General features: G+C 36.4%; 2 protein-coding genes across 4 annotated transcripts in view; one reads left to right on the top strand and one right to left on the bottom strand.

The window, feature by feature from the left end:
- Positions 1-1590: 1590 nt before the first annotated feature.
- Positions 1591-6068, top strand: LOC113511208 (neurotrophin receptor-interacting factor homolog). The gene is made up of 5 exons (XM_052900287.1): positions 1591-1618; positions 2200-2811; positions 4035-4218; positions 5056-5187; positions 5876-6068. Exons 1-5 carry the CDS (start codon positions 1591-1593, stop codon positions 6066-6068), a joined length of 1149 nt encoding a protein of 382 aa, XP_052756247.1.
- A 336-nt stretch (positions 6069-6404) lies between these two features.
- Positions 6405-25498, bottom strand: part of LOC113511209 (MTOR-associated protein MEAK7) — a 39025-nt gene continuing 19931 nt past the window's right edge. The window contains exons 6-11 of one of the 3 annotated variants that reach the window (XM_052900309.1): positions 24586-24722; positions 22925-23071; positions 21174-21400; positions 20448-20633; positions 16723-16850; positions 6405-12915 (exon numbers count right to left, since the gene is read on the bottom strand). In XM_052900309.1, coding sequence (XP_052756269.1) covers positions 16740-16850; positions 20448-20633; positions 21174-21400; positions 22925-23071; positions 24586-24722 — 808 coding nt within the window. In that variant the 3' untranslated portion in view covers positions 6405-12915; positions 16723-16739. Of the gene's footprint in view, positions 12916-13123; positions 16851-20447; positions 20634-21173; positions 21401-22924; positions 23072-24585; positions 24723-25498 lie in introns of those variants that run through there. The other 2 variants (XM_052900310.1, XM_052900308.1) reach the window with 2 other exon arrangements.

Genomic DNA, 25498 nt, shown 5'->3' with positions numbered 1-25498 from the left:
ACGATGCACATTATGTGATTTATCATAAAAGCATCTCGAAAAAGCTGGAATTCTAATATTTGCTCAGTAATCATATCAAAAGCTTACGCTATCAGCAGGTATTGCCTATCTACCTATACAAATATCAACTACCTGCGAACTTAATCAGTATCAAGTACCTACATCCCTCAGGTGTAGGGACTAGATGTTCTAGCGACTATAGGATTCGACCTACTTACGTACCTACGTAGGAAACGTACCTATGTTTCCTAGATTAATGCTAAGCCCGATAATTTTTAAAATTGAATAGGTAGAACAATTGCTTTTATAGTTAATTTTCATAAATTTCTTTTTTTAAATTTTACTGTTAAAATTGGAGTATCGCATTCCAACTCTAATTCCATAAACAACATTAAAAAAGAAAATGATACTCGCGGTCGCCGACACTGGCAGCCGATGGCCGCGACCGCTGGATTCGAATTTGGAATTCTTAAAATAAATTTACTTGATTTCGGTTGTTTGTGTCGCGTCACAGCAAGTGCCCTACTGTAGGTGTGATGTCGGTTGAATACTTTTAATTGATATTTTACATTATATCTACATTTTAGGATATTAATTACAGTCTAAGCGTAATGCCTAAATGTTTTATAAACTCTGTACGTCCACTTAATTACAGTTTCATACATGAAACGGAGAATATTTTCAACGAAAGTAAGTATTTATGCACCGAGTTATAAGTCATCGACTCGAATTGTAACAATTTAGAAAATTTTAAATTTATGAATTAGACTGTAGAAGAATGTAATCTTGTAACTATTTACAAAAGTAGAGAAATACTATTACGGCTTTATCAGACACATTTTTAATTAATTCTCTCCATCCTGAGGTTGTCTGGAAGAGATCGCTATTTAGCGATAAGGCCGCCCATTGTTGCTTCTTCACGATGAAGAGGTAACAATGGACGGCCTTATCGCTTTTGTATTTAATTTTTTGTGTCATCATCATCATAATCAACACATCTTTTTTATACAACTTAGAATGGCAAACAAAAGCTGACGGCCCACCTGATGGAAAGTGGTAACCGTCGTCTATAGACATGAGCAGTACCATGGACATAACAGTGTATAGTTTCGCCCATGATACCCCCCATGCGTAGCTATTTCTAAGGACTTAGGTGTTATTCCTCTGTACCCTGTTAATTCATTGCCATATCCTACCCTACACCAGCCGTTAACTGTCCACTGCTGGACATACGCCTCCCCCTATTGGTGGGTTTTGCCAGTAGTTGTCACGTTTGGCAATCGGGTTGGCAATTACAGTTAGAATTTGATATGTTTTGACAGAGACGCTGCTGCTCATGCCTCGTCTATAATCATATATCAATAAAAATCGCATCCAATTTGGTCTAGTAGTTGTTGTGTGTCGCTGGGAACAGTCAGACAAAACTGTTTTGATTCCTGTTATATTTTTTTTTAATATTAAATCTCCTATATACAGATATACAGACATGATATAGGTGGTTTACTGTGATCGAATGTGCCTTTTCATAGTAAATAAAAAAGTATAGTTTTAAAATTCTTGTTGCGTGTTTCTCTGGTATTGCAAGTGATCATGGGTGAGGGTAGTCACTTACCATCAGGTGAGCCGCATGCTCGTTTGCCTCCTGTTACAAAAAAAAGTTTAAAAATATTATAAATAAAAACTTTAGCTACTCACTCATTTGGGACATTTTAATTAGATTTTATTATTATGTACATCAGCCGTTAACACTGCACTGCTGAACATAGGCCTTCCTTGTAAGGGGAGTTTCGCCAGTAGTTGCTAAACTTGGCAAGTGCATTGGCAACCACAGTTAGGCTTTGATGACGTTTTAAGAGGAGTGCTGCTACCCGTCCCTCGCCCTCCCTTAGTCGCTTCTTACGACACCGACGGGAAAGGAATGGGTGGCCAATTCTATGCCGTGACTACACGGCCATATTAAACAGATACGTAGTGGCATTATAAACAATAATGGCTGAAATGACGATGATCACTATTAAAAGTAGAAATTTTTTTTATACAATTTAGAGTGGCAAACAAGCTGATGGCCCACCTGATGGAAAGTGGTAACCATCGCCTATAGACATGCAGTATCATGGACATAACAGAGTATACTGTTTCGCCCATGATACTCCCCATGCGTTGCCATCCCTGAGGACATACAGCTTTTTGTTTTCACAGGCGAAAGCAGGCTGCGTATAACGAAGATCAATTTAAAAAAACAAAAGAATTTACTGAAGAGCAACGAAACGATTTACCACGACAAAGTGCCTATATCCACGCGGTTTTATCTACAATTGCTGAAACGTAGCCAGTTTCAAGAAAGTTTCATCAACACTGAAATCTACGAGTATGCGTCCGAGAATGAGAAAGCCGTTACTCCGCCTGAAGGTAAAAGAATCACGGCACAAAAAAAAGCAACAGATAAAACGACGTACAATTTGAGATCGAGCGACGGTAGAACGGAACGTAAGATTTTTTACCAAAAGAAGCGAACGAGAAAACGGAACGTCGATAACGGAACAGAAAATATAAATCGTAATTTAAAAATGGAACTTCCTAAAGAAAAGGCGCGAAAGGAGCCTCTGGCGCCCATTATAGAAGAAATAAAGAAAAGGGAACCATTGAAAACTAACAATAGAGGTGCCGAAATAGACAAGATTGCTGAAAAACTGAGGACTCTGATGAAAACAAACGCTGAAGTGAAGTTGGATAAAGAATTATTGACGTGCAAAGAGTCGTTTGAGGAGGCAATTATTGAGGACGCGAAGGAAAATCAAATTAAAAATATAGGTTTGCTTTTTAATTTTATCAGAATTGATATACAAGTTCATTTACAAATATGGAGGAACCACTTTTGAACTTTTAAATTTGTTTATTTAATAATTTTGTAAGCCAACAAGTAAACAGCCCATCTTATAGTAAACAGTTGCCGTAACCTATGGATGCGCACAATATTCCCGTTGCCAGAGCGACAATTTATAACAAAGGTTTATGTCTTAAATCTAATAGCTATTAATCTAATAATAATACTTATTTCTGGGGGGAAAGGGATTGTTAGTAACGGAGACTGAAAATCCCATTGCTAGCAATATACCCAACCAAGTCGATCTCCACGCGGTTCCCCCTAGAACCTATCATGGTTAATTCCTGATAAATTCATCATGATGGGCTAACTGACTTGTTGCATACTCACCTATCATCCTTCACTGGTGCCTCGCCAGCGTATACCGATAGCGTAGACGGGGTAACTATTCCATCGTCACGTCACGTTACGAATTTTCAAATTCAAATCATCTTTGTTCAAATAGATTTGTCTACAATGACTTTTAAATCGTTATTTTTTTTTTAATCAACTCAGGATCTTCTCAGCAGATAACAATCTGCTGAAGCAAAAAAAAAATCCGCAAGAAACTCTACAATTACTCTTTTAAATATCCGTTATCTAAGTACACATATATTTATTTAAATGTACTTTGTCTAAAATTACATGGTCGTTAAAAGCCCGTGCATGATCAACTAACACCATGCACGTTTGTCATTCGAGTAATCGTTTAGAGTGTAGGCTTTGTTCAATAAATGTTTTTTAATAACAGTTTTAAATTTATTAAAAGGAAGATTCAAAATATCCTTTGGTATCTTATATATTTAATGTTCATTCCCATAAAAGACCTTTTCATCAATTAAAACAATTAATTGTGTATTATATATAATATATATCTATCTATTTATATGTAATTACTTATATATATATTTTTATTTATTTATTTAACCTATTGGTCTTTTCAATTGTAAAGACATTTTATTTATTTTTAACTATAGCATTTAAGTCGATTGGTACACGTGTATGACTGTAACTACTAATGAACTGTCAGTTTTCTCATATTGGGTTTGCTGGAAGAAATATCTATTGGAGATAAGCTCGCCTTTGTGCACTATTATGTTTGTTTTGACATTTTAATAACATTTTGTGTACAATATATATAAAGAATAAAGCCATAATCATAAATTCTCAGACGTAAATCTGCCACTGAACATAGCCACTTGGTCAGGGCAACGAGCTCGCGTCAACCACACATGTTCGTATTGTGGTAAAGGCTTCGACCGGCCCTGGGTGCTGAAGGGACACCTTCGTCTGCACACAGGAGAGAGACCTTTTCCCTGTCCACATCCAGTTTGCGGGAGGACATTTGCAGATAGGTAACACATATTCAAAATTATAATATCAGGGGATTATTATTATTCTTTTTTTATACAACTTAGAATGGGAAACAAGCTGACGTCCCACCTGATGAAAAGTGGTAACGGTAGCCTATAGACAAGAGCAGTAGCATGGTTATAACAGAGTATACTGTTTCGCCCTTGATACTCCCATACGTTGCCGCTCCTGAGGGCTCAGATGTTATTCCTCTATACCCAGTAAATTCACGCATATACTTTACGCAATAGTAATGGAAATTAGTAGCCCTGTCGCTAGCAATATACCCTGTCACGTCGACCTCCACGCGGCTCCCCCTGGAAACCATCGTGGTGAATTCCAAATGAATATATAACAAGTAACCGACCTCTTTTCGTCCTCATCTACCATCCTTCACTGGAGCCTCGCCAGGTTATAGGGTTAGTGCAGGTAGGATTACTATTTCATTATCATCCTTTAAAAGAACCCATCCTATCCTAATGTTTAATAAATTAAATAAGAACTTTGTATCACCTGTTCAAAGCATATATAATATTTAATTCTATCTTATCCCAACCTAACCAATCCTATCCGGGGGAAAGGATTATTAGTAATGGGGAGGTTAGTCCTCATTGCTATCAATATACCCTATCAGGTCGACCTTCACAAGGTCCCCCTTGGAAACTTTGGTGTATTCATCATGTTGAGCTAGCTGTCCTGCCTTTTCATTTTTATCTATCATCCCTTACTAGTGACCCGCCAGTGTAAATCGTTAGCGCGGGCGAGGCTACCATTCCATTATCATTCATTAAAAAAATACCATCCTATCTTATTCTAAGAGTGGTACTTTCGTATCCTAGGTCGAACCTGCGCGCCCACCAGCGTACTCGCGGCCACCACTCGTGGCAGTGGCGCTGCTCGCAGTGCGGGAAGGCGTTCAGCCAGCGGCGCTACCTGGAGAGGCATCGGGAAGACGCTTGTCGCAAATATAAGTAAAATAATAGCTTTGAACATATTGCACAGACATAACGCTTGGGTCCCAAACTAAGCAGAATTTTTAATGGGTAAAAATGGAATGGTAGCTCCGCCTGTGCTACCGGTATACAATGGCGGGCACCTGTACAGATGGTAGGTGAGAATGAATGCAGGCCAGTTGACTCACCACGACAAGAATTAATCACGATGGTTTCCAGGAGGATCCTTGTGAAGGTCGACCTGATATGGTATATTGCTAGTAATAGAGCTTTTTTTTTATAATAGTGATAATGGAATGGTAACCCTGCCTGTGCTAACGGTATACGCTGGCAGGGCACCAGTGATGGATGATAGGTGAGAATGAAAAGGCAAGTCAGTTAGTTCATCGTGGCGAATTCAACGATAAATTAGTCACGATAGTTTCCAGTGGGAATCGCGTGGAGGTCGATCTGATAGAGTATATTGATAGCAATGGGGACTAACCTCCTCATTACCAATAATCCCTGCCTCCCCCCTCTCCTTCACTAAACAGGGTTTGTACTATGAGTACTAGACATCTGTACAGACGTAGACGTAATATATTTTCCAGTAGGGGCGGGCTGAAAGTCATAGGCTACTTTTATCCCCTTCAGTGGAACGGTCACGTAAACAGAATCGCGAGTAAAAGCGAATAGTTTTTAATTTTGTTGAATTTTCTTTTTCAAGAACACATCGTACTCGGAATAGCACAAAATGGCAAGACAACTTTTCAAATCCCATACCACAAAGTACTGTAGTGCTTGCCGCACCTTTGCATGACACCATGCAAGATGAATTACCAGAGAGCTCCCACGACATCCACGCTTCTGGAGTTGTGGATGAACCTATAGACTTGTCTATTGGTAACAAGAGATTGTAGAATAAGATTGTCAAATAAGTATTAAATGGTGGTTCGATTTAATTGTAGTTTTATTTTCAAGTAACCTTAAAAAAATAAAGATTTTCAATACAACAACATTCCATTATAATTTTATTTTACATAGATACTGTTTGTTTATGATTTATTCTATTTAAGTTTGCAAAATTTCAATTTCTTTTTTTTATGCATCTTACAATAGCAAACAAGCTGACGGCCCACCTGATGGAAAGTGGTAACCGTCGCCTATAGACATGAGCTGTACCACGGACATAACAGAGTATACTGTTTCGCCCATGATATTCCCCCTCCCTCATGTGTACAATAAATAAAAATAAATAAATTTCAAATAATTTATTATCACAATAAATTAAACAATTAAATACAATTAGATACAACCCACTCACATTTCCTTGTTCTAGTACACATAAAAATAAGCGTTCACCGTATCTCATAATTCACGTTAATAAATATCTTTGGACACTAACAAAAAAGGGTAGGTAAGTAACGATAAGTTTATTTAAGAGGATTTATCAGTATTACCTGTTCAAACTTAAATATTTTGGAATGGTAAATAAGCTGATGGAATATGGTAACTGACGGTCGACATGAGGGTGACTGTGACAGTGAGACTTAACTGGTGTCTCTCTGATCCACCTTGTTTAATTTCTACCAAAAATTACAATTATTTTTATAAACGAAAAAAAAATTTATTTAAATTATATTTAAATTTTAATAAACAGGTAATATCGACTTTCTTGGTCTTAAACACGATCTCTTAAATATATGTTGTGTTGTTACTCTATTTCAAATACAAAATTCCATTTGATAAACAGAGAAATTTAACTTAATAAAGTTTAAATTAGGGTTCAATTTTAAACATCAAAATATTTTTGTCGTATTTGAAATAGTGTAGTAATTTGACATAAGTGTGACATACATGGAAAGCTTATTTTACATTTTCTTGTTTAATTTGAAGTGAAAATTGGCCACAAGGGAGATTGGATGGCTTTAAATGTGACCATAATCTTGAAAAAAAAAAAACTATAGTGCTGAATTTTTTAGTAATGAGGTAGGAATGTCACAAAGATTGTGCTTTGAAGTAGACAAATATATACTTTATGTTATAAATAATATGGCTTTCTATTCATTGGCACTTGTTTAACATGATTAATGTATTTATATCGAGCTACAGAATTATGATTTTTGTAAAAACTGGACAAACGAAACCTTACGATTATAGCCGTAAAGTTTATTTCTAACCGTCCGCTAATTAAAACTTTTATGTGCGTGCAATTTATCTATGCAGATATAATATATTAAAAAATAATATTTAGTTGGCGGGAAACAAAACCATAGATATTTTTTTTTTTAATTTATTCATGACCAAGGATACAAGTCCTTCAGTCGCAGACATAAATGATAAACCATAGATAATGCAACTTACGCATTCGATTTGTTTTTATGTAAAATTACTACAGAGCAAATCATATTGCGTAATTGCGTATTATTTGTATTTATACCCGTGTATACGTAGTTTATTAGATTTAAAAAACAAAATATGTCTGACTAGTTGCCCCCCTAGAAAAAGTATAACATATGTTATACTTTTGTAGAACACACTATAGCTATGTGGTATAAAACGACAAACTTAGAGATTAGCATAATATGTTACCCGAATCGTTGCATATGTTTTGTTTGACGGTCAATCTCATAAGCACATGCAATTACAGCTTATAATAAATTCACAAATATATGTTAATTATTAAATTAATTGCCGTGTGGTCCCGGCATAGAATGGACCACCACTTTCTTTCTCGTGCGTGTCGTAAGAGGCGACTAAGGGAATTTAATAGTAGAGTGATGGACAGCAAAGTCACTTTTAAAACATCACGAAAGCCTAACTGCAGTTGCCAATCTACCTGCCAAGCGTGGCAACTACTGGAAAAACCCCCAAAGAAGAAGCCTATGTAGCCAGTAGTGGACAGGCGGCTGGTATGACGATAAAATTAATTGGAATTGATTCTAAAAGGTATTATTCTTTAAAACAGAGATTATTGATCTTATTTCGTTTACAACCCATTTTGAGAATCAATCATTAATTTCATTAAATATTACCAAACATGAATCACCAACATTTAAAAAGGTGCTCACTCACTTTCAGAATTATTAATTCAGAATTATAATTTCAGAAGTATTACCTATATAAATCTAACTCTAAAATTAAAACATTTATTTGATAGTTAAGCAAAAATTTCATATTTCCTTTCATTAAGAACTAATTTTAACGCGATTTCGCCTCAGATCTATTATAAATTTAATACTGATCCATGGAATAGATTTCATTATACGTGTAAATTACGACAGACCCATACTTACCACAACACTACCTAGCGGCGCAACCGCATGAAGTTAGCGCAAGTGTGACGTATTGGTCTCGGGATGGTTTGTGGGACCATCGGCTGTAGTGTTCGCACAGTATACCTACAGTGCGAGCATTGTAGCGTATGCACCATACTAATATTGTTACAGAATATGGTTTTATTTGCTTAACGGATGCTTATGTTTTGCGCTGTGGACAACTATAATTGGCTAGCATGTAGTAAATGTAATGTAATATTTATTCAATTTTGTAAAAAGCTGTTGTTATCCCAAATAAAATAAATAAATACCATCAAAATAAATATTTAATTTTAGAGATAGACAGTGGACTGTTAGAGTTAAAGCTATTGCATGCTAATGCATAATTGTAGAGACGAGAAAATAAATACAAAATATTCATTACCTCCCACAAAAGCGTTCACCCAAATAGTTTTTATATACTTTTTTAAACAAGATCCAATACAACGGGGATGGATGTAACTAAAACAAAATTAAAACGCTGTTATAAAGCGCATTTCGTTTAGAATGACATATTGAGCTAGTTATGCAGAACGGCCATATCAGAGGGCCAGTCAGAGGTCGCTGCTCGTTCAGTTCGGTCGACTTTCATTGCCTCTCTGATGTAGAAATTGTGCAAGTGCATTATTCGATCATGACAAGTCAAAATAATGGAATGGTCATTAATGAATTGTTGTGCTTCCTTCAATGTAAAGTTGATATCATGGATGAAATAAGTTTAGTGCAAATATGTGATTCAAACTTTTCTGAAAGTGCAATTGAAACGGCTAGAAATATTATTGGTGAAGCAACAAATAATATTCTGCGCTCTTCGAGGAAAGGCGAGGGCAAATCTAAGCGCTTACTGCAAGATATAATAAAAATTCTTAAGGAAAGTGAAGGCAAAACGCTGCCCATTTTTGTAGCTAAGGATTTATACAAACTACCGCCAGTAACCTTTGATTACGTGGACGTCACTACGCTTTTAAAAGATATCTTAGTACTAAAACAAGATATTCATCGCATTCGAAACGATTATGTGACATCTTCTGATCTAGTAAATATACAAGAAAAGTTGGAACAATTAACATCATCGCAAACCAAAAATAACCAAGAAGAGTGTATGAAAAATCAATTGGAGAAGCAAGGTGAGGGTAAGCGAGTTTATGATAGCAACCGACAACCGTGTACTTATAATAAGTTGACTCATTCTCCGCAACCTTCCGCGACCTCTACCGTCGCGCTGCCAATAAAAAGGGCAGAACGCCCGCTAACAGTTTCGCGGCTTTCAGTGAATAGGAATAGGATTGAACAAGAACAATTGTTGACGTATGCTGCCGCGAGCGCGTCGAGTAGCCCAGTGCAAAATAAGTTTAATAATAGTAAAACTTCTGAAAACTCCAGTGTTGATAACAGCTTTACGACTATTGTAAATAAAAGAAAGAAATTTCACAAAAATATACAAAGAAACAACAACAAACAGGGAAAACGTCTATTAACATCTGATATAATTAAAATTGTACCAAAGTTATCCTACATTTACGTTTCTAGATTTGACATACAGACTACTGAGAATAAATTGCGTGAGACAAGGGTTCCACCTAATATTACAAATATACTGGAATTTTGGTACGAAAACCAGTTAAATCAAATTAGATGGGGTAACGTGTTGTCGGAGAGCTACAAACTTACATGTGGAGTTAGACAAGGTGGGCTGACCTCACCTGTTCTGTTTAATTTATATATCAATGATTTGATTGGCCGACTCGGTGGGACTAGAGTTGGCTGCCATATCGGTGGTGTAAGCCTAAATAATATCAGTTATGCGGACGACATGGTCTTGCTGAGTCCGTCAGCCAATGGTCTTAGAAAACTAATTGAAATATGTGAACAATATGCAAAGATACATCATTTAACATATAATGTCAATAAATCGGAAATTATTATTTTTAAATATGGAAAGGGACCTGAAATTTTGCCAAAAATTAATTTATGTGGGAATACTTTAAAAATAGTTAATAAATTTAAATATCTTGGACATATGTTGACAGAAGATCTGAAAGATGATAGCGATCTGGAGAGACAAAGGCGTAACATTGCATGTAGAAGCAATATGCTGGCTAGACGATTTAACCACTGTTCGAAGCTAGTCAAATTGACATTGTTTAAGTCTTATTGTCAGGCTTTCTACACCAGCCAGTTATGGTATAGTTATACGAAAAGGGCTTATAACACACTGCGTGTGCAATACAATAACGCATTCCGAGCGATGCTCAACTTGCCATGGCGGTGTAGTGCGTCTGGCATGTTTGCAGAGAACAGGGTTAATGATTTTTTTGCTATTTTACGTAATTATAAGGCAAAATTTCATGACAGATTAATGACAACAAGTAATAATATTGTAAAGACTGTATTTCTCACAGCATACCTGACGACAAGAGATTTTATAACGAAATAATTTAAATTGGTATTTTATAATTGATGTATATTTTAAAAATAATAATAACAATTTATTTAATTAATAATATAAAAATGTTAACTATGGGTATATACCTGAAAATAAAGAGATTTATTATTATTATTATTATTATATTACCTATGATGTTAATAAATGAAAAATTTTATTACACTCGGAATGGCAAACAAGCTGACGGTCCATCTGATGGGAAATGGTAACTGGGGATACACCAATATCTATATATAATATATGGAATGAAGCAGCGGATTGTATTTAATACAGATATCCGACTGGTATGGGCGATATCGAGATGGGTGGTGACCTTTTTTCGCCATGAATGTTCAGAGAAACCCAATATTAAGATATATTGGAGGGTTACAGATTTTACCCATGTCTAGTGGTAACCATTTCAATGGATAATAATGGAATGGTAATCCCGCCTGCGGTATCGGTATACGCTGGCGGGGCACCAGTGAGGAATGATAGGTGACGATGAAAGCAGGTCAGTTAGCCCATCGTGATGAATTCCACTAGAATTAATAACGATGGTTTCTAGGAGGAGCCGCGTGAAGGTCGACCTAATAGGATGTATTACTAGCAATGGGGGGAAGGGATAGCGCGGGTGGGGTTACCATTTCATTATCACCCATTACTGGCAATGGCGCAGTTAGATCTCATTATTAACAATCGCCTCCTCTCCCTCCCTAGTGGTAACTAGCCATGGATAATACAACGCTACGCCGCGCAATTACAACAACTCTCTTTTACAAAATGTGTTAGCGCACAGCGCAGTACCGGGATATTGTTTGAGAAAGATAAAATAGGCTTTGGGCGTGGAGAAATATTTGTAAAATGTAAATAAATGCAATAAAATATAGAGTCAGTCATAGAGGAAAGTCATTTTTTTTTCGTAATATTTTTTGGCACATTTTTTTTTTATACTACTTAGATTGGCAAACAAGCTGACGGCCCACCTGTAGGAAAGTGGTAACCGTCGCCTATAGACATGAGCAGTACTATGGACATAACAGAGTATACTGTTTTGCCCATGATACACCCCATGCGTTGCCATTCCTGAGAATTCAGGTGTTATTCCTATGTACCCAGTAAATTCACGCCATATCCCACCCTTCAAACCAAAATACAGCCATGCAAACACAACTGCTTCACGGTAGAAACACGAATGGGACAGAGGTACCCAAGCAATCGACTTTTGTACAAAGTCTCCCTCTGGTCATGACATGACAAAATACAGTATAGCTATACGAGATACAAGTTATCCTGTGCCTTTAGACATAATTCTGAGTTAACACATTGATCCAGCGTAGTAAGGTGCGCCTGAGTTACCAAGTTGACGCAGAAAAAATAATTAAGTTACCCATGCCACTAGGGTAACCGTTATCTATAGACATGATCTGCACCATGGACATTACAGAATATACTATTATGCCCAGGCTACCGCTCATATATTGCCATTGCTGAACACTACCTTGCTATGTCTCTGTACCTTGTAATTTCACTGCCATATCCCACCCTTCAAACCGAAACACAGCCATGCAAACACAACTGCTTCGTGATAGAAACACGAATAGAACGTAGGTGCTCAAGCAAACGACTTTTGTACAAAGTTTCCCTCTAGCTGTTTTCTGCCTAACTAGCTCCATATTGTCATCAACTTATGTACGTATTATTAACAAGAACACAATACGAAAACAATAAATGCTGCATAATACTAAAATTATACTAATATTACATATTTGAAGGAGATGAATAAATATTGCACTATTTTTATACTACTTCTAAAAAGGAAAACAATCCGAAAGCCAGGGATAGTATTCACTAAATTATATAATATATATATATATATATATACACGAGTATAATTCTTACTAATTTAATAAATGTGAAAACAAGTTTATTTATTACCTCTTAGTGCCTTAACAGCTAAATTAACCAATTACTATGGGGAGGAGAGTGAGTTATGCCCACTTCAGGATCGAGCGGAGATATTAGCTGTGGGCAAAGATAAGAGCACATATGAGCCTTTTTAAAGGACCAGTCCTCCCCCCCCCCCCCCCCCCCCCCCCGGACAATAATCATAAATACACAATGACCTGTTTTTTTTGTCAAAAAACCACTTAATATTATTTAAGATACATTTAGTTTAATTTGCTTATTTAAGTGAAATAACCGTTTCAAAACTCCCCCCCCCCCCCCCCTTTCCATTATAGATGAGCCCTACGACCCTACTCTAATGAACGGCTGCCCCTAACCGAAGGTCCTTATTTTCACATTTCGACGTTTCGCGGGAAAAGTTTCAAGTTCTTTGAATACTATCATCGGATTTCGGATTGTTGCACTTCTATTACACCTCGTGTATACATTAATTGATTTTTAACACAGACGTACGCACAGATAGACAACGCAAGCACTTTTTTGTGAAAACTAAGCGTATCAATATTAAACTTGAGGCAAGTGATACAAAACTTACTTTTGAAACTCCCTCTCACAGTAAACCCTTTTAAAAATAATATTTGTTTTGTTGTCATCATCATGTATCAGGATTATTTCGGATTGAATTTAACCAGAGAATTAAAAAAAAATTTAATCATGAATGAATTTTTTTTTGATCCTTCAAGCCGGATCTATATGCAAGTAATCGAGTAAGAATATGGCGTGTCACCACTTCATATCCCTAGGATATCGTAAGAAATTACTAAAGAGAACTCTAAATAAAGAGACCTGTACTAAACTCTTTACCCAGGGGAGAAGGGATTGTTAGTAAATGGGGATCATCAGACACATAGCTAACAAAATATCTTGTCAGATGATCTCCTCAGTCTCCCCTGAAAACCATCACCTTGACCATGAATTAACCAGGAGGTTAATTTGTGACGATGAGTCGACTGGCCTGACTTCATTCTCATTTATCATTCCTCACTGGTGTAAACTTATTAGGAAGGGTGGGTTTATCTCTGAAAGAGATCTGTTCCACGCTTCTTAATGCAGTGACAGAGAAAGTGATCAGCGGTTATACTTAGTGATAAGCCTAATTTAGTAAAAAGATATAATACAAAAAGTGCATGCATTATCTATTTCAATTTATAATCTGTGATTTTTAAACATTACTGCAATGACTAGTTACTTGACGTAGTTTTGTATCGAATACAAAGCGAACATTAATATAAAATAGTCAAAAATTTCACTAACTTTAGCATTATACAATATAAAATGTATTGGGTGAAATTAAAATCACTAGCAACCTTTGAAAAGAGTGGTTTATCACCGACACGGGTCGAAAAACAACAAAGTGTTAAATTTCCCATACTAACTTGACAGTTAGATGAACTGTTATAAGTATAGTGTTGTGGTGGTTAATTAAGATAAAACAAGTTTCTAAATACAAACTGGTAGAATATTCCCTTTAAAGGATGCCATAGACTTATTTTTTACCTTATACATTGCATAATATGTAATTTGACTGGTGAAAGTCTAAAAAATTTCTAAACATAGCGCATTGTGCTGAAATAGTCATTAAATTCATCATCTGAATCATTCATCACCACTGTTGCACTTGGTTTTCACCCAGACCAGCTAAGGAACAACTCAAACATTTTCCAGTATAGTTAACGTAATCTACCATTTCTACTAATTTGGTAGTTGTGAACACAAGCTTTAAATATTAATTTTATATATTGACCATGTAATAATATAAAAACCTTATATTTTATATATTATACAAGTTATGTTAACTGTATAAACCGTAACTCTAATAAATTGAAATAGTAAAAAGTTTATTTTTAAACAGCGATTTTTATGCAGTACAAAATTGTAACACGATATATACTTAATTATGTGAAATACAAAAATTTTAATTCTTGAGTACAAATATTATACATACATACATATATATATATATATATATATATATATGGCACAATTCGTAAACGATCTTTGCTTCTTTTTTTTTATTGAAATATGTAACAAATAATGAAAAAAGTAATTTTTATTATAGTAAAAATAAACATTTTTGAATAGTCCTTCAATAAATAACTAACAAAATTAAAAAGTAAATTGTATAATTGGTCATATATTTTTACAAATTGGACAAAAACATACTAAGATCGTTTAGAGTTTGTGTCAAAGATATTTTTTTTTTCAATATAAAAACTATTTAATTATATGACAGTTTTGTATAAATACTAATAAGTAAGAAAAAGCGAACGGATATTTTAGGATGGCAACAATTAATTTATACTAAAATTTTTACTAATAATTCAATAAATATCATAAAAGGCACCATCCCGTAACTTTCTATGCATAAATTTGAAGTTATGAATAGATGAAGGCGGTATATGGTATTTTGGGATTTTTTTACAACACAGGGGCAAACGAGCATGCGGCTCACCTGATGGTAAGTGACTACCGCCGCCCATGATCACCCACAACACCAACGGCATTGCAGGTGTGCTGACGGCCTTTTAAAAAGGAATATGCTCTTTTCTTGGAGGTTATGATGTCGTATCGGTTTTCGCTTTTCGCTATTCTATAGTATGAATGGGCGTAGACGTTTGGAGGTGCTATGTACACACTAACATGACTTATACTTACACAAGATTACTACAAATTATGGCTAGATACAGAATTTTCGAAAATACATACAATATAAAAAGTTTCAACCAATTCAATCGGTTATTTTATAGCATTTTATATGTGATTGTTTAGATTGATATAACTTTTTTATTTATGAACCGATTGAAATAAAACAAACACTAAATGTTAAGTGGAACAAACCGCAACGCATTAGTGAAAACTGTATTAAAAATCGGCTAAGCCGTTTCTGAGAATAGCGTGCACAAATGTACAAACAGACAAAAATACTAAAAACAATTGTTTTCGGTTCTATTGCGTTATTGTAGCTCCCTATATACTATAATAGTTTTTCTTATATATCATCCATGTACAGACACCGACCAATTACTATTTTATTATATGTATTGATATACACATAACACCTCCATCCAGAGAATAAAATCTGTTTATAATTACTCTTCTCCATACAAAGGTAGCCTGGAAGAGATCGCACTTAGCGATAAGGCCGTCCATTGTTTTCTTAGTGTAATATTTTTTTGTAATTGTTTGTATTTATAATAAGTTTACTATTGTAATTTTATGGAGGAAACAATAAAGAATATGTATTTAACGAAAAATCTGAAATTCGATATATCACCTTCATACATTCATGTCTTCATTTATTGCTGTACAAACATATTACATTTTATATAAAAAAAGTTAGAAATGCAAAGAAATAATTACATACAGCTACAAGTTACTCATTTATGGTTTCATTAAGACCAAATGTAATACTATTAATGACTGATTGTATAATTAATTTGCTAAAAAAACATACTATTTTATAATTATGAATCTCATTTTTTTATGATACCAATAAAATGGTTTCAGAAAAGATATAATTAAAATAGAGTAATATACCAATGTGTATTCATACATATTTGATATGGAACCCATGTATGAATATATCTTACTTTATACCTCTTTAAGACTCTTAAAAGTACAATTCATTGTCTGATTGTCTATGGAACGGTGCAACTATAAAATGGCGGGAAAAATGTATTCACTTACCTATAGTTTTTTTTTGCCAGCTCAAACCATTTATTGTAATCATTCAATTTATCAGCCACAGTTGACAAAGCTCTTACTATCATACATCAATTTAGTCAACATTATTTATCTAATCAATTATGTACTTTTAATGACTTTGTTTATGGTCAAGTGGAGTGAAGCAAAGAAACTACCTACATACAGCCGTGTGTTCATTATAATGGCGGCGGTTCACGGATTCCTTCGCTGTGACGGGTGCGGCCAGCCATATCCAAGATGGCCTTTGCTTCTGGATTTGTATCCAAGACACTCACATCGCGTTCGTCCTATAAAAAAAAAATACGTGAAAAAAATATTTAAAAAACGAACAGAATTTGCTGCTTTCTCTGAAACTGTTTATAATTACTCCTTTTCACCCAAAGGCTGGAAGATATCGCTTTTAGCAATAATAACGACTATTGTCTTCTCAGTGTGATTTTTTTGAATTGTTTGTATTTATAATAAGTTTACTATTGTAATCTTTTAGAGGAAACAATAAATAATATCTATCTATTTATATATTCTATTAATACCTGATATTACGAATATTACGACGAGGCATGGGCAGCAGCGTCCCTCATAAAACATATTTAAAGCATGATAGCAGTTGCCAATCCGCTTGCCAAGCGTGGCAAGTACAAGCAAAACCCCCCAAGGGGGAGGCTTATGTCCAACAGTGGACAGTTAAAGGCTGACATGATGATGATGATAATTCCTAATATAGAATCAATACGGTAATCTAGTAATTAAAATACGAAATTACTCAACGCAATATATAATATATAATTATATATATATATAATTATATACTACATTCTAGTTACAAGTTCTAAGGGAAAGCGTAATACCTAAAAGAAATTATTCATATTGGCTTGCGCATATATTTTGTCTATAGACAATATTCCCTTTTGTTTCTTCGTATTCATTCGTTATTAGGTTCGACGAGAGACAGCGTACAATGTAAATTTTAATCCGCTTATAATAAAACTTAAAATCGCATGCTACAACGCATTGTACAATTCATGCAGTTTAAACAAAGGGAAATTTAGTCCGCGGACAAAATGTCCGTCGTGTGTGTGCGTGTGGCTTCATATTCTAACCGGCCGTTTGCACTTGTTTATATATATAAAAAAAAAAAAAAAAACTATATGCCACACATCGAAGTTATTTATTTAATATTTTTACAAAAGAAATTGCTCAATATGATGCCCACGGCCACTTTCTACCATCGTACGGCTCGCTATCTACAGGGACTTCACTCTCATACCCTACAGCCTAAATGGTCGCGTACAACACGGTTTCAGAGATGTTTTCTCCCACGAAGACTCAGAGCATAGGGTTTTTCAAAAGGGGGGTAAAGAGGTTTCTCAGGGTCGGCAACGCGCACGTAATACCACTGGTATTGCAGGCATTCATAGATTACGGTAACCGTTTACAATCAGGTGGGCCGTATGCTTGTTTTGCCACCTCAGTGGTATAAAAAAAACACAGTTAACAGTGTACTTTTAATTAATTTGAAGGTCCACTTGACTCGCGACATGAAAGACCTATGGTTCAGGGTTTAATTGAGCCTGGATGATAAATCCAACTAGTTAATTTTACTGGCCAGACCGGCGGGCAGAAACCAGATCTGTAGCTGGGGGCAGTAATTTAGCTAGCTAAATTACGACTGGCTGATTGAGTTTGTATGAGTTTATATAGGCATAATACTGCTGATTTAAATGGAAATAAATGATATTGCTATTCAGCAATAACATATCTACATGCTAAGGTTGTAACAGTAGGTGTGGATTCCAGAAGTAGGAATACTAATGATTTTTAAATGGCGTATCAAGCTGGAACATATACCAGATTTTAATTTCTTTCAGGAAGACAACTGTAAACTGTAAAAAGCATGTCCAATTTGATGCAAGTAGTTTTTGCGTAATACCGGAATAAACATACAGACAGATAGATAAAATTTCTAAAAATTTCTCTTCATTGTTTTGACCTCTATTAGTTATTAAGAACTCTCATATACAGACATATTTACAATTTATATTAGTAAACTGAATTTAATATGTATGACTCTACTAGGCTACAGTGTTAAAGTACTAGGCGTCAATAACCTTCTAGGAGTTCAAATTAAACCCTCTTGTTGTTTTTGACTCTATTATAAATTTCTAGGCTACAGTACTAAAGTACTAGGCGTCAATAACCTTCTAGGAGATCAAAGTAAGCCCTCTTGTTGTTTTTGACTCTATTATAAATTTCTAGGCTACAGTGTTAAATTACTAGGCATCAATAACCTTCTAGGAGATCAAATTAAGCCCTCTTGTTGTTTTCGGCATAGTGATTAGTTTGAGGTAGTTATGATCCGACTTGTGGGTCTCGAGTACACTGGTGCGCGACGATATTGTGATTGCCTGAGGAACAGGAGGAGGAGGAATAGTAGGTAAAGGGGGGGAGAGGAGATCTTAATCATATTCCTTAGTCGGCTTATGGAATTCGTCACGATGGACCGATTGACCTGCTTCATCTTCACCTATTATCCCTTACTGGTCCTCCAGCATATACCGATAGCGCGAGCGTAGTTACCATTCTATTTTCACCCATTTAACAACTCCGCCAGCATATTTTTACAACGAAGGCGGTTTTACCATTCCATTTTCATACATTAAAAAAAAATGGCAGGATTTTATAGTCACGATAATATAGAGGAGCGAAAAGTATACAATTGTATGTATGTACACGATTTTAAATTCCCGTGTTCGTCCATAATATCGTCGTGAAAAATTAAAAACATCTCCGTACATTTGCATACATTTTGCTCTCCTTATAAATCGTGATGGTAATATCGTACAATATCGTGACGTGAGACGGTAATTTATATAAGCGTCAAAATGACGTCTCGACGACAATAATCAGGTCAGCAGATGACCATTATTTCCCACTTTAATTATGTCAATTAGTCATATGTTTGATGTTATCACGCTGTGTAAAGTACTAGGCGTTAATAACACAACAGGAGGTCTATTAAGTATCGATTGATAATAAAGCTTATGACAGTGGACAGAGAGAAAGTGGTAATTGGATAGGATTATTTGATTTTAATTGATTTGAAACCCTAACTCTAATATAAATGCGATTTAAATTAGCGTAGGTTCTGATCTAACTGACAACTAATATTTGTATTAAAGGCCGTGGATAGTAAAGAACAATTTATAAACCTAAATGAGTGAGACAGTAGTAGGCCTAGTTCCTTATATTTTCAAATACGGAGTCTTGTATGCATGATAAGGAAATTAAAGTTTGAAGAAAATGCAAATTTAATTTCAATATTCAATTGTACTCTTAAAGTCTGATGATCAGTCCAGGAGGCATTATCTTTTTAATTTGCTACAAATGCTGGGAATCAGGCTAGCTCTTTGCTGAGCCATCGGTACCCTCGGTAGATATTAGAGGATTGTCGATAACTAACCCTGCCGAAATGGTCCATTTTCACCCAAGAGCATACGATGTATTTTTTTTTTATAATTTAACACAAGAATTCCTTTCACTGTCTCCTTATGGATGACAGGTTTGTCCCCATAATGCCAAACCTGGAACGGTTACCCCGCCTACGCTATCGGTATACGCTGGGATACCAGTGAGGGATGATAGGTGAGGATGAAGCTGGTCAGTTGGTACTACTTTAACAGTAAAATTAATCACAATAGTTTCCAGCGGGATCCTCGTAGTGGATAGGATGTATTGCTAGCAATGGGATTGTTAATTCCCATCACTACCAATCCCTTCTGCCCCCCTCCCCCTCACGTATGAGTTGGCAAACTTATTTGTATGTAAGTGCGGGCTGTCCACCTTCAAATATCGAATGTTAATATAACGCAATGGTTTCCACTCACCGATTCCTTATCGATGACCGGCTTGTCTCCAACGCCCCAGACCTCGAGACTGCGTATATGAAAGACAGGCTCCTTGCTGAGCCGCCGGTACCCCCGGTAGGTACTACAGGACTCCGCGGACGAACCCTCGCCAAAGGGGTCCGCGTTCACCCAGATCCCGCCGAATTCGAACTGGCCGCCCATTATCTGAGAATGTTCGAGGAATGTTTTGTTTTTTAATATATATTATAGAAATAATATCTTGAGACGGCACCAACTAATTCTAAGATAGGAGCGGCCCACCTGGCCCCCTCTATATTCTGGTATCATTAATATGCTTAGGAGACTTTGTACAAATGTCGTTTGATTAGATACCTCTGTCCCATTCGTGTTTCTACCGTGAAGCAGTTGTGTTTGCATTGTTATGTTTCGGTTTGAAGGATGGGATATGGCGTGAATTCACAGGGTACAGAGGAATCTCTGAGGAGGAAAACATCTGAGTCCTCAGGAATGACAACACATGGGCGAAACAGTATACTCTGTTATGTCCATGGTACTGCTTATGTCTATAGGCGACAGTTACCACTTTCCATCAGGTGAGACATCAGCGTGTTTGTTATTCTAAGTTGTATAAAAAATTAAGAATCCCCTTTTGAAGTAGGTAGACAAAATAATTCTAATCAACTCATAAATTTGGCAGGTTTATATTTTTTTATAGTACACGTGGACAAAATGTCCTTTACGTACCAATCCATTGGGCAGCGTCTTCGTATGATGGTTCATATATTGGTAATGATTGTTGTATGTCGTCGCCGGGTACATCCGCATCTTGGGCGCGAGGGTGAACAGGAAGGAGTCCTCGTTGCCAATAAAGTTCGGGCCCAGAGACCAGGGCACAGGGGCGTAGCCCCCGAAGATGTAGCCACTGTTGTCTTCGATTATGAGAATGGAAGCGCCCTGGTCTTGTATACGACCTGCGAAAGAATATTATAAATATGACAAACAGTTTGTTTGTTACCTTATAACGCCTTAACGGCGGTGGGGGGGGGGGGGTCGTTAATAATGTGTACTACCTATCCCATTACTAACAATATATCCTGTCAGGACGACCTCTACGTTCCCCCCCCCCCCTGGAAACCATCGTGCTGAATTCCTGGTGCATTCGTCACGATGGGCTAACTGACTTGCCTTTTCATTCTCACCTATCATCCCTCACTGGTGCCCCACTAGTGTATATCGTTAGCTCAGGCGGGGTTACCATTTCATTATCATCCATTAAAAAACGCATTAATGGTTAACTAATCAGTATATTTAGAAAAAAAAAGGAATTTTCCAAATCGGTTTACAACTAACGGAAGTATGAGGTAAAAAAAATACCACCCAATTGAGAAGCTTTTCCCTTTTTTAAAGTTCGTTGAAAACAAAAAAAAAATTCCGAAGCTGTGACAGCGCAGTCGGATAAGGTTTGACTGCGGAGATTCCAATATACCAATTTTGTTGAAATGTCTTTGGGTTCAATCTAAAGGTGTATTGCTTTAAATAAAAAAAAAAATTATAAGTGATGAAGTACTGAGGATAGCGGATAGGATAGGATAGAGAATAGGATAGGATACATTATCTGTGCCTGAGATAACAAATGAAAAAAAAAACAATGCAATCGAATTGCTCCTTCTTTTTCCAACCGACTTTAAAAAGACGAAGCTTCTCAATTCGGTTGTATTTTTTTTTGTGTGTTTGTTACCTAATATCTCCGTCAGTTGTAAACTGATTTGGAAAATTGTTTTTATAATCTGAAAGGATATTTACAGACTAGTTCCATACAAATTTAACCAAAATCGTAAAAATTGTAGTTTTATTTTTAGACGAAAACAAAAACTGCTTTTGTCACAACTGAAGTCGATCAATCTTTAATTACTTCAAAGTAGATTATAAAACATATTTTTTAAAACACAATTGAGACTTAACGCGATGTAAAAGCTTTCAGGGGTGAACAGTATCAACATACCTGGCCCTCCAGACAAGTGGCAAGCAAATTCGTCGATGGAATCGACATCGCTAGCGATCCATGAGTTGGAACGAGATATCCGACGTTGCTATCTCATTCTATCTTACGGACTTACTGGAGCTGTCGATTTCGATTCGATTCGATTGACGAATTCGCTTGCCACTTGTCTAGAGGGCCTGTGGGTCTACCATGAAATGAAATTCCGAAATTTCGGACTCAATTTCGTGTTTTTGTTTATACCAAAATCGGACCAATAAATGGAGTTTAACATTTCGTACGTCATACATCCTATCATAAAAGTCCAAAGGAACAATATTTTAACATTTTTAATATTTCCAAACGGCGTGTATTATGTAATTTTAACATCAAATTTTTGTTTCGTTTAGCTCCGAAAATTCGGAAAACATTTCATGGTAGGCCCTCTGCTTCTTTATTGCCGACGTTCCGTTCGTTTTTGGTTATTAAACATGCTCTAATTAATTCAGAGACTCACCGGCCATGGTGGAGAATGATTCACCGTGAATATGCGATGAGAAGAGGAATCTCCACTTGTGCTGATGCTTCTGCGGTATGTGGCTGTTCAACCAGACTATGTGGGAGAGATCGATGAACGCTGGGTAGTCGGGCATCGCGTCTAGACCTAGAAACAATAAAAAGTCCTTCTATACCAGAGGGAGACTTTGTACAAAAGTAGTTTGCTTGGCCACCTCCGTCCTATTCGTATTTCTACCGTGAAGCAGTTGTGTTTGCATAGCTGTGTTTTGGTTTGAAGGGTGGGATATGGCAGTGAATTTACAGGGTACAAACGAATAACACCTGAGTCCTTAGGAATGGCAACGCATGGAGGGGGGTATCATGGGCGAAACAGTATACTCTGTTATGTCCATGGTACTGCTCATGTCTATAGGCGACGGTTACCACATTCCATCAGGTGGGCCGTCAGCTTGTTTGCCATTCTAAGTTGCATAAAAAATTCAAATACACTATTGGGACTTAATACGATGAAAAATTTGCAGGTAAATAGTACCTTCATACCAGCTTCTTTATTGCCGACGGTATTTTAAATCCTGTCGTGACCACGACGTAGTGCAATCCACGAATTCACATGCCAAGCGTAGCAACTACTGGAAAAACCCCCCCAATAGAGAAAGGCCTATGTCCAGCAGTGGACAATTAACGACTGATATAGTATGGTATAGTAATGCTTACGACCGTGTGGTCCCGGCATAGTATTGCCAACGCCTTCCTTTCTGGGGGGAAAGGCATTGTTAATAATAGAGACTAAAAATCCCATTGCTAGCAATATACCCAACCAGGTCGACCTCCTCGCGGTTCTCCCTGCAAACTATCATGGTTAATTCCTGATGAATTCATCATGGTGGGCTAACTGGCCTGTTTTTATTCTCATCTATCACCCTTCACTGGTGCTCCGCCAGCGTATCCCGTTAGCGCAGGTGGGGTTACCATACCATTTTCACCCATCAAAAAAAAAAAGAGGTACGCTGCTGCCCATCCCTCTCCTTTCTTTAGTCGCCTCTAAAATGGGTGAAAATGGTATAGTAATACCATTTTCACCCATCGAAAAAAAACCCCTTTCTTTCTAGTGGACGTCGTAAAAGGCGAATACGAAGCTCTTAAAACATCACCGCCAATGCGGTGGCAATTACTGGCAAACCCCCCAACAGAGGGAGCCCCATGTTTAGTAGTGGATTAACTAACGGCAGATGTGAATGATTTCAGATTATATAGATAGAGCATCGAGCCTCAAAAAAGGGTCAACTTTTTGTCAGCTAATTGTCAAATTAGCTGACTCGTTTTTTTTTTTCACATATAAAATGTATCTTGACGTATTATTTAATAATTAAAATGAGTGATTACGCATATAAAAATATGCAAAGTTTATAAGACAAAATAAATATAGAAGTTATAAAGGAATCGCTCATAACCATTTATTACGGAAAATTTTATAAAAAAGTTGACCCGTTTATCTCGAAGCATTTGTATGGAGACACTCTATCTATATATTATATAATCTAAGAATATGGTATGTTACATTGAAACCTCCAAGGTATGGCAACATCGCAATTGTCAGTCAATTAAAAAAATAAAAAAGAAATTATTCAAATTGGTTATTTACCCATAATAGTCACTTACCATCAGGCAGCGGGAGGAGCGAGGGCATGGCAGCCGGCACCGGGGTAGGACTCTCGTCCCCCGCTTTCTTGTTTATCCCGTACAAGTTCAGGAACACTAATTCCGCTAACTGCTTTAATAACGTATTTGTTTGTAACCTAGAAAGCAAATATAATAAATAAAAGTCACTGGCTGCTTACCATCCAATTCCTTGTCGTAATATATATATATAAAGAAAATATACAATTGAATTTAGAATTTTCTCTTTTATAAAATTTTATTTGTAAAGGAAATTCTAAAACTCAACATTTTTACGAATTATTAGGTGCTTAAAACTCATTTCAACCTTTGAAGGGTAGAAATTTAGAAAAAAATCACAAAAAATATGCACTGACCATTTGGACAACTGTTCAACTGTACCAAAGTAGTGGGGTGTGTTTTTTATGCAACTTAGAACGGCAAACAAGCTGACGGCCCACCTGATGGAAAGTGGTAACCGTCAACCTATAGACATGAACAGTACTATGGACATAACAGAGTGTACTGTTTCGCCCATGATACCCCCTCATTCGTTACCTTTCCTGAGTATCCAGGTGTTATTCCTCTGTACCCTGTACCACTGCCATATCCCACCCTTCAAACCGAAACACAGCCATGCAAACACAACTGCTTCACGGTAGAAACACGAATGGGACAGAGGTGCCCAAGCAAACGACTTTTGTACAAAGTCTCCCTCTGGTGTGTACAAATACTCAAAAATAGTATACTGGAAATAGATATTATAATTCTAATCATAGTATTGCTAGACAATATATCCAATTAGACGGACTTCCATGTGGATTCCCCTTTATCTTTCACTAATACCCTGTCGGTGTGAAACAATAGTGCAGGTAGGTTGCCATTCCATTTTCACCCATTAAAAAGTCCCTTAATC

Source organism: Galleria mellonella, unplaced genomic scaffold (genome assembly GCF_026898425.1).
Source record: "Galleria mellonella isolate WM207_F2 unplaced genomic scaffold, CSIRO_AGI_GalMel_v1 utg643, whole genome shotgun sequence".
NCBI classification, from domain to species: domain Eukaryota; kingdom Metazoa; phylum Arthropoda; class Insecta; order Lepidoptera; family Pyralidae; genus Galleria; species Galleria mellonella.
Note: the sequence above shows the minus strand (reverse complement) of the source record. Positions and strands in the feature narration are given on the sequence as shown.

Excerpts from the sequence above, each read along its gene's own strand:
- LOC113511208 (XM_052900287.1), top strand. The coding sequence starts at position 1,591 with ATGGGTGAGGGTAGTCACTTACCATCAG. Across the intron at positions 1,619-2,199 it reads GGGTAGTCACTTACCATCAG|GCGAAAGCAGGCTGCGTATA; the intron begins GTGAGCCGCATG and ends TTGTTTTCACAG. Across the intron at positions 5,188-5,875 it reads GACGCTTGTCGCAAATATAA|AACACATCGTACTCGGAATA; the intron begins GTAAAATAATAG and ends TTCTTTTTCAAG.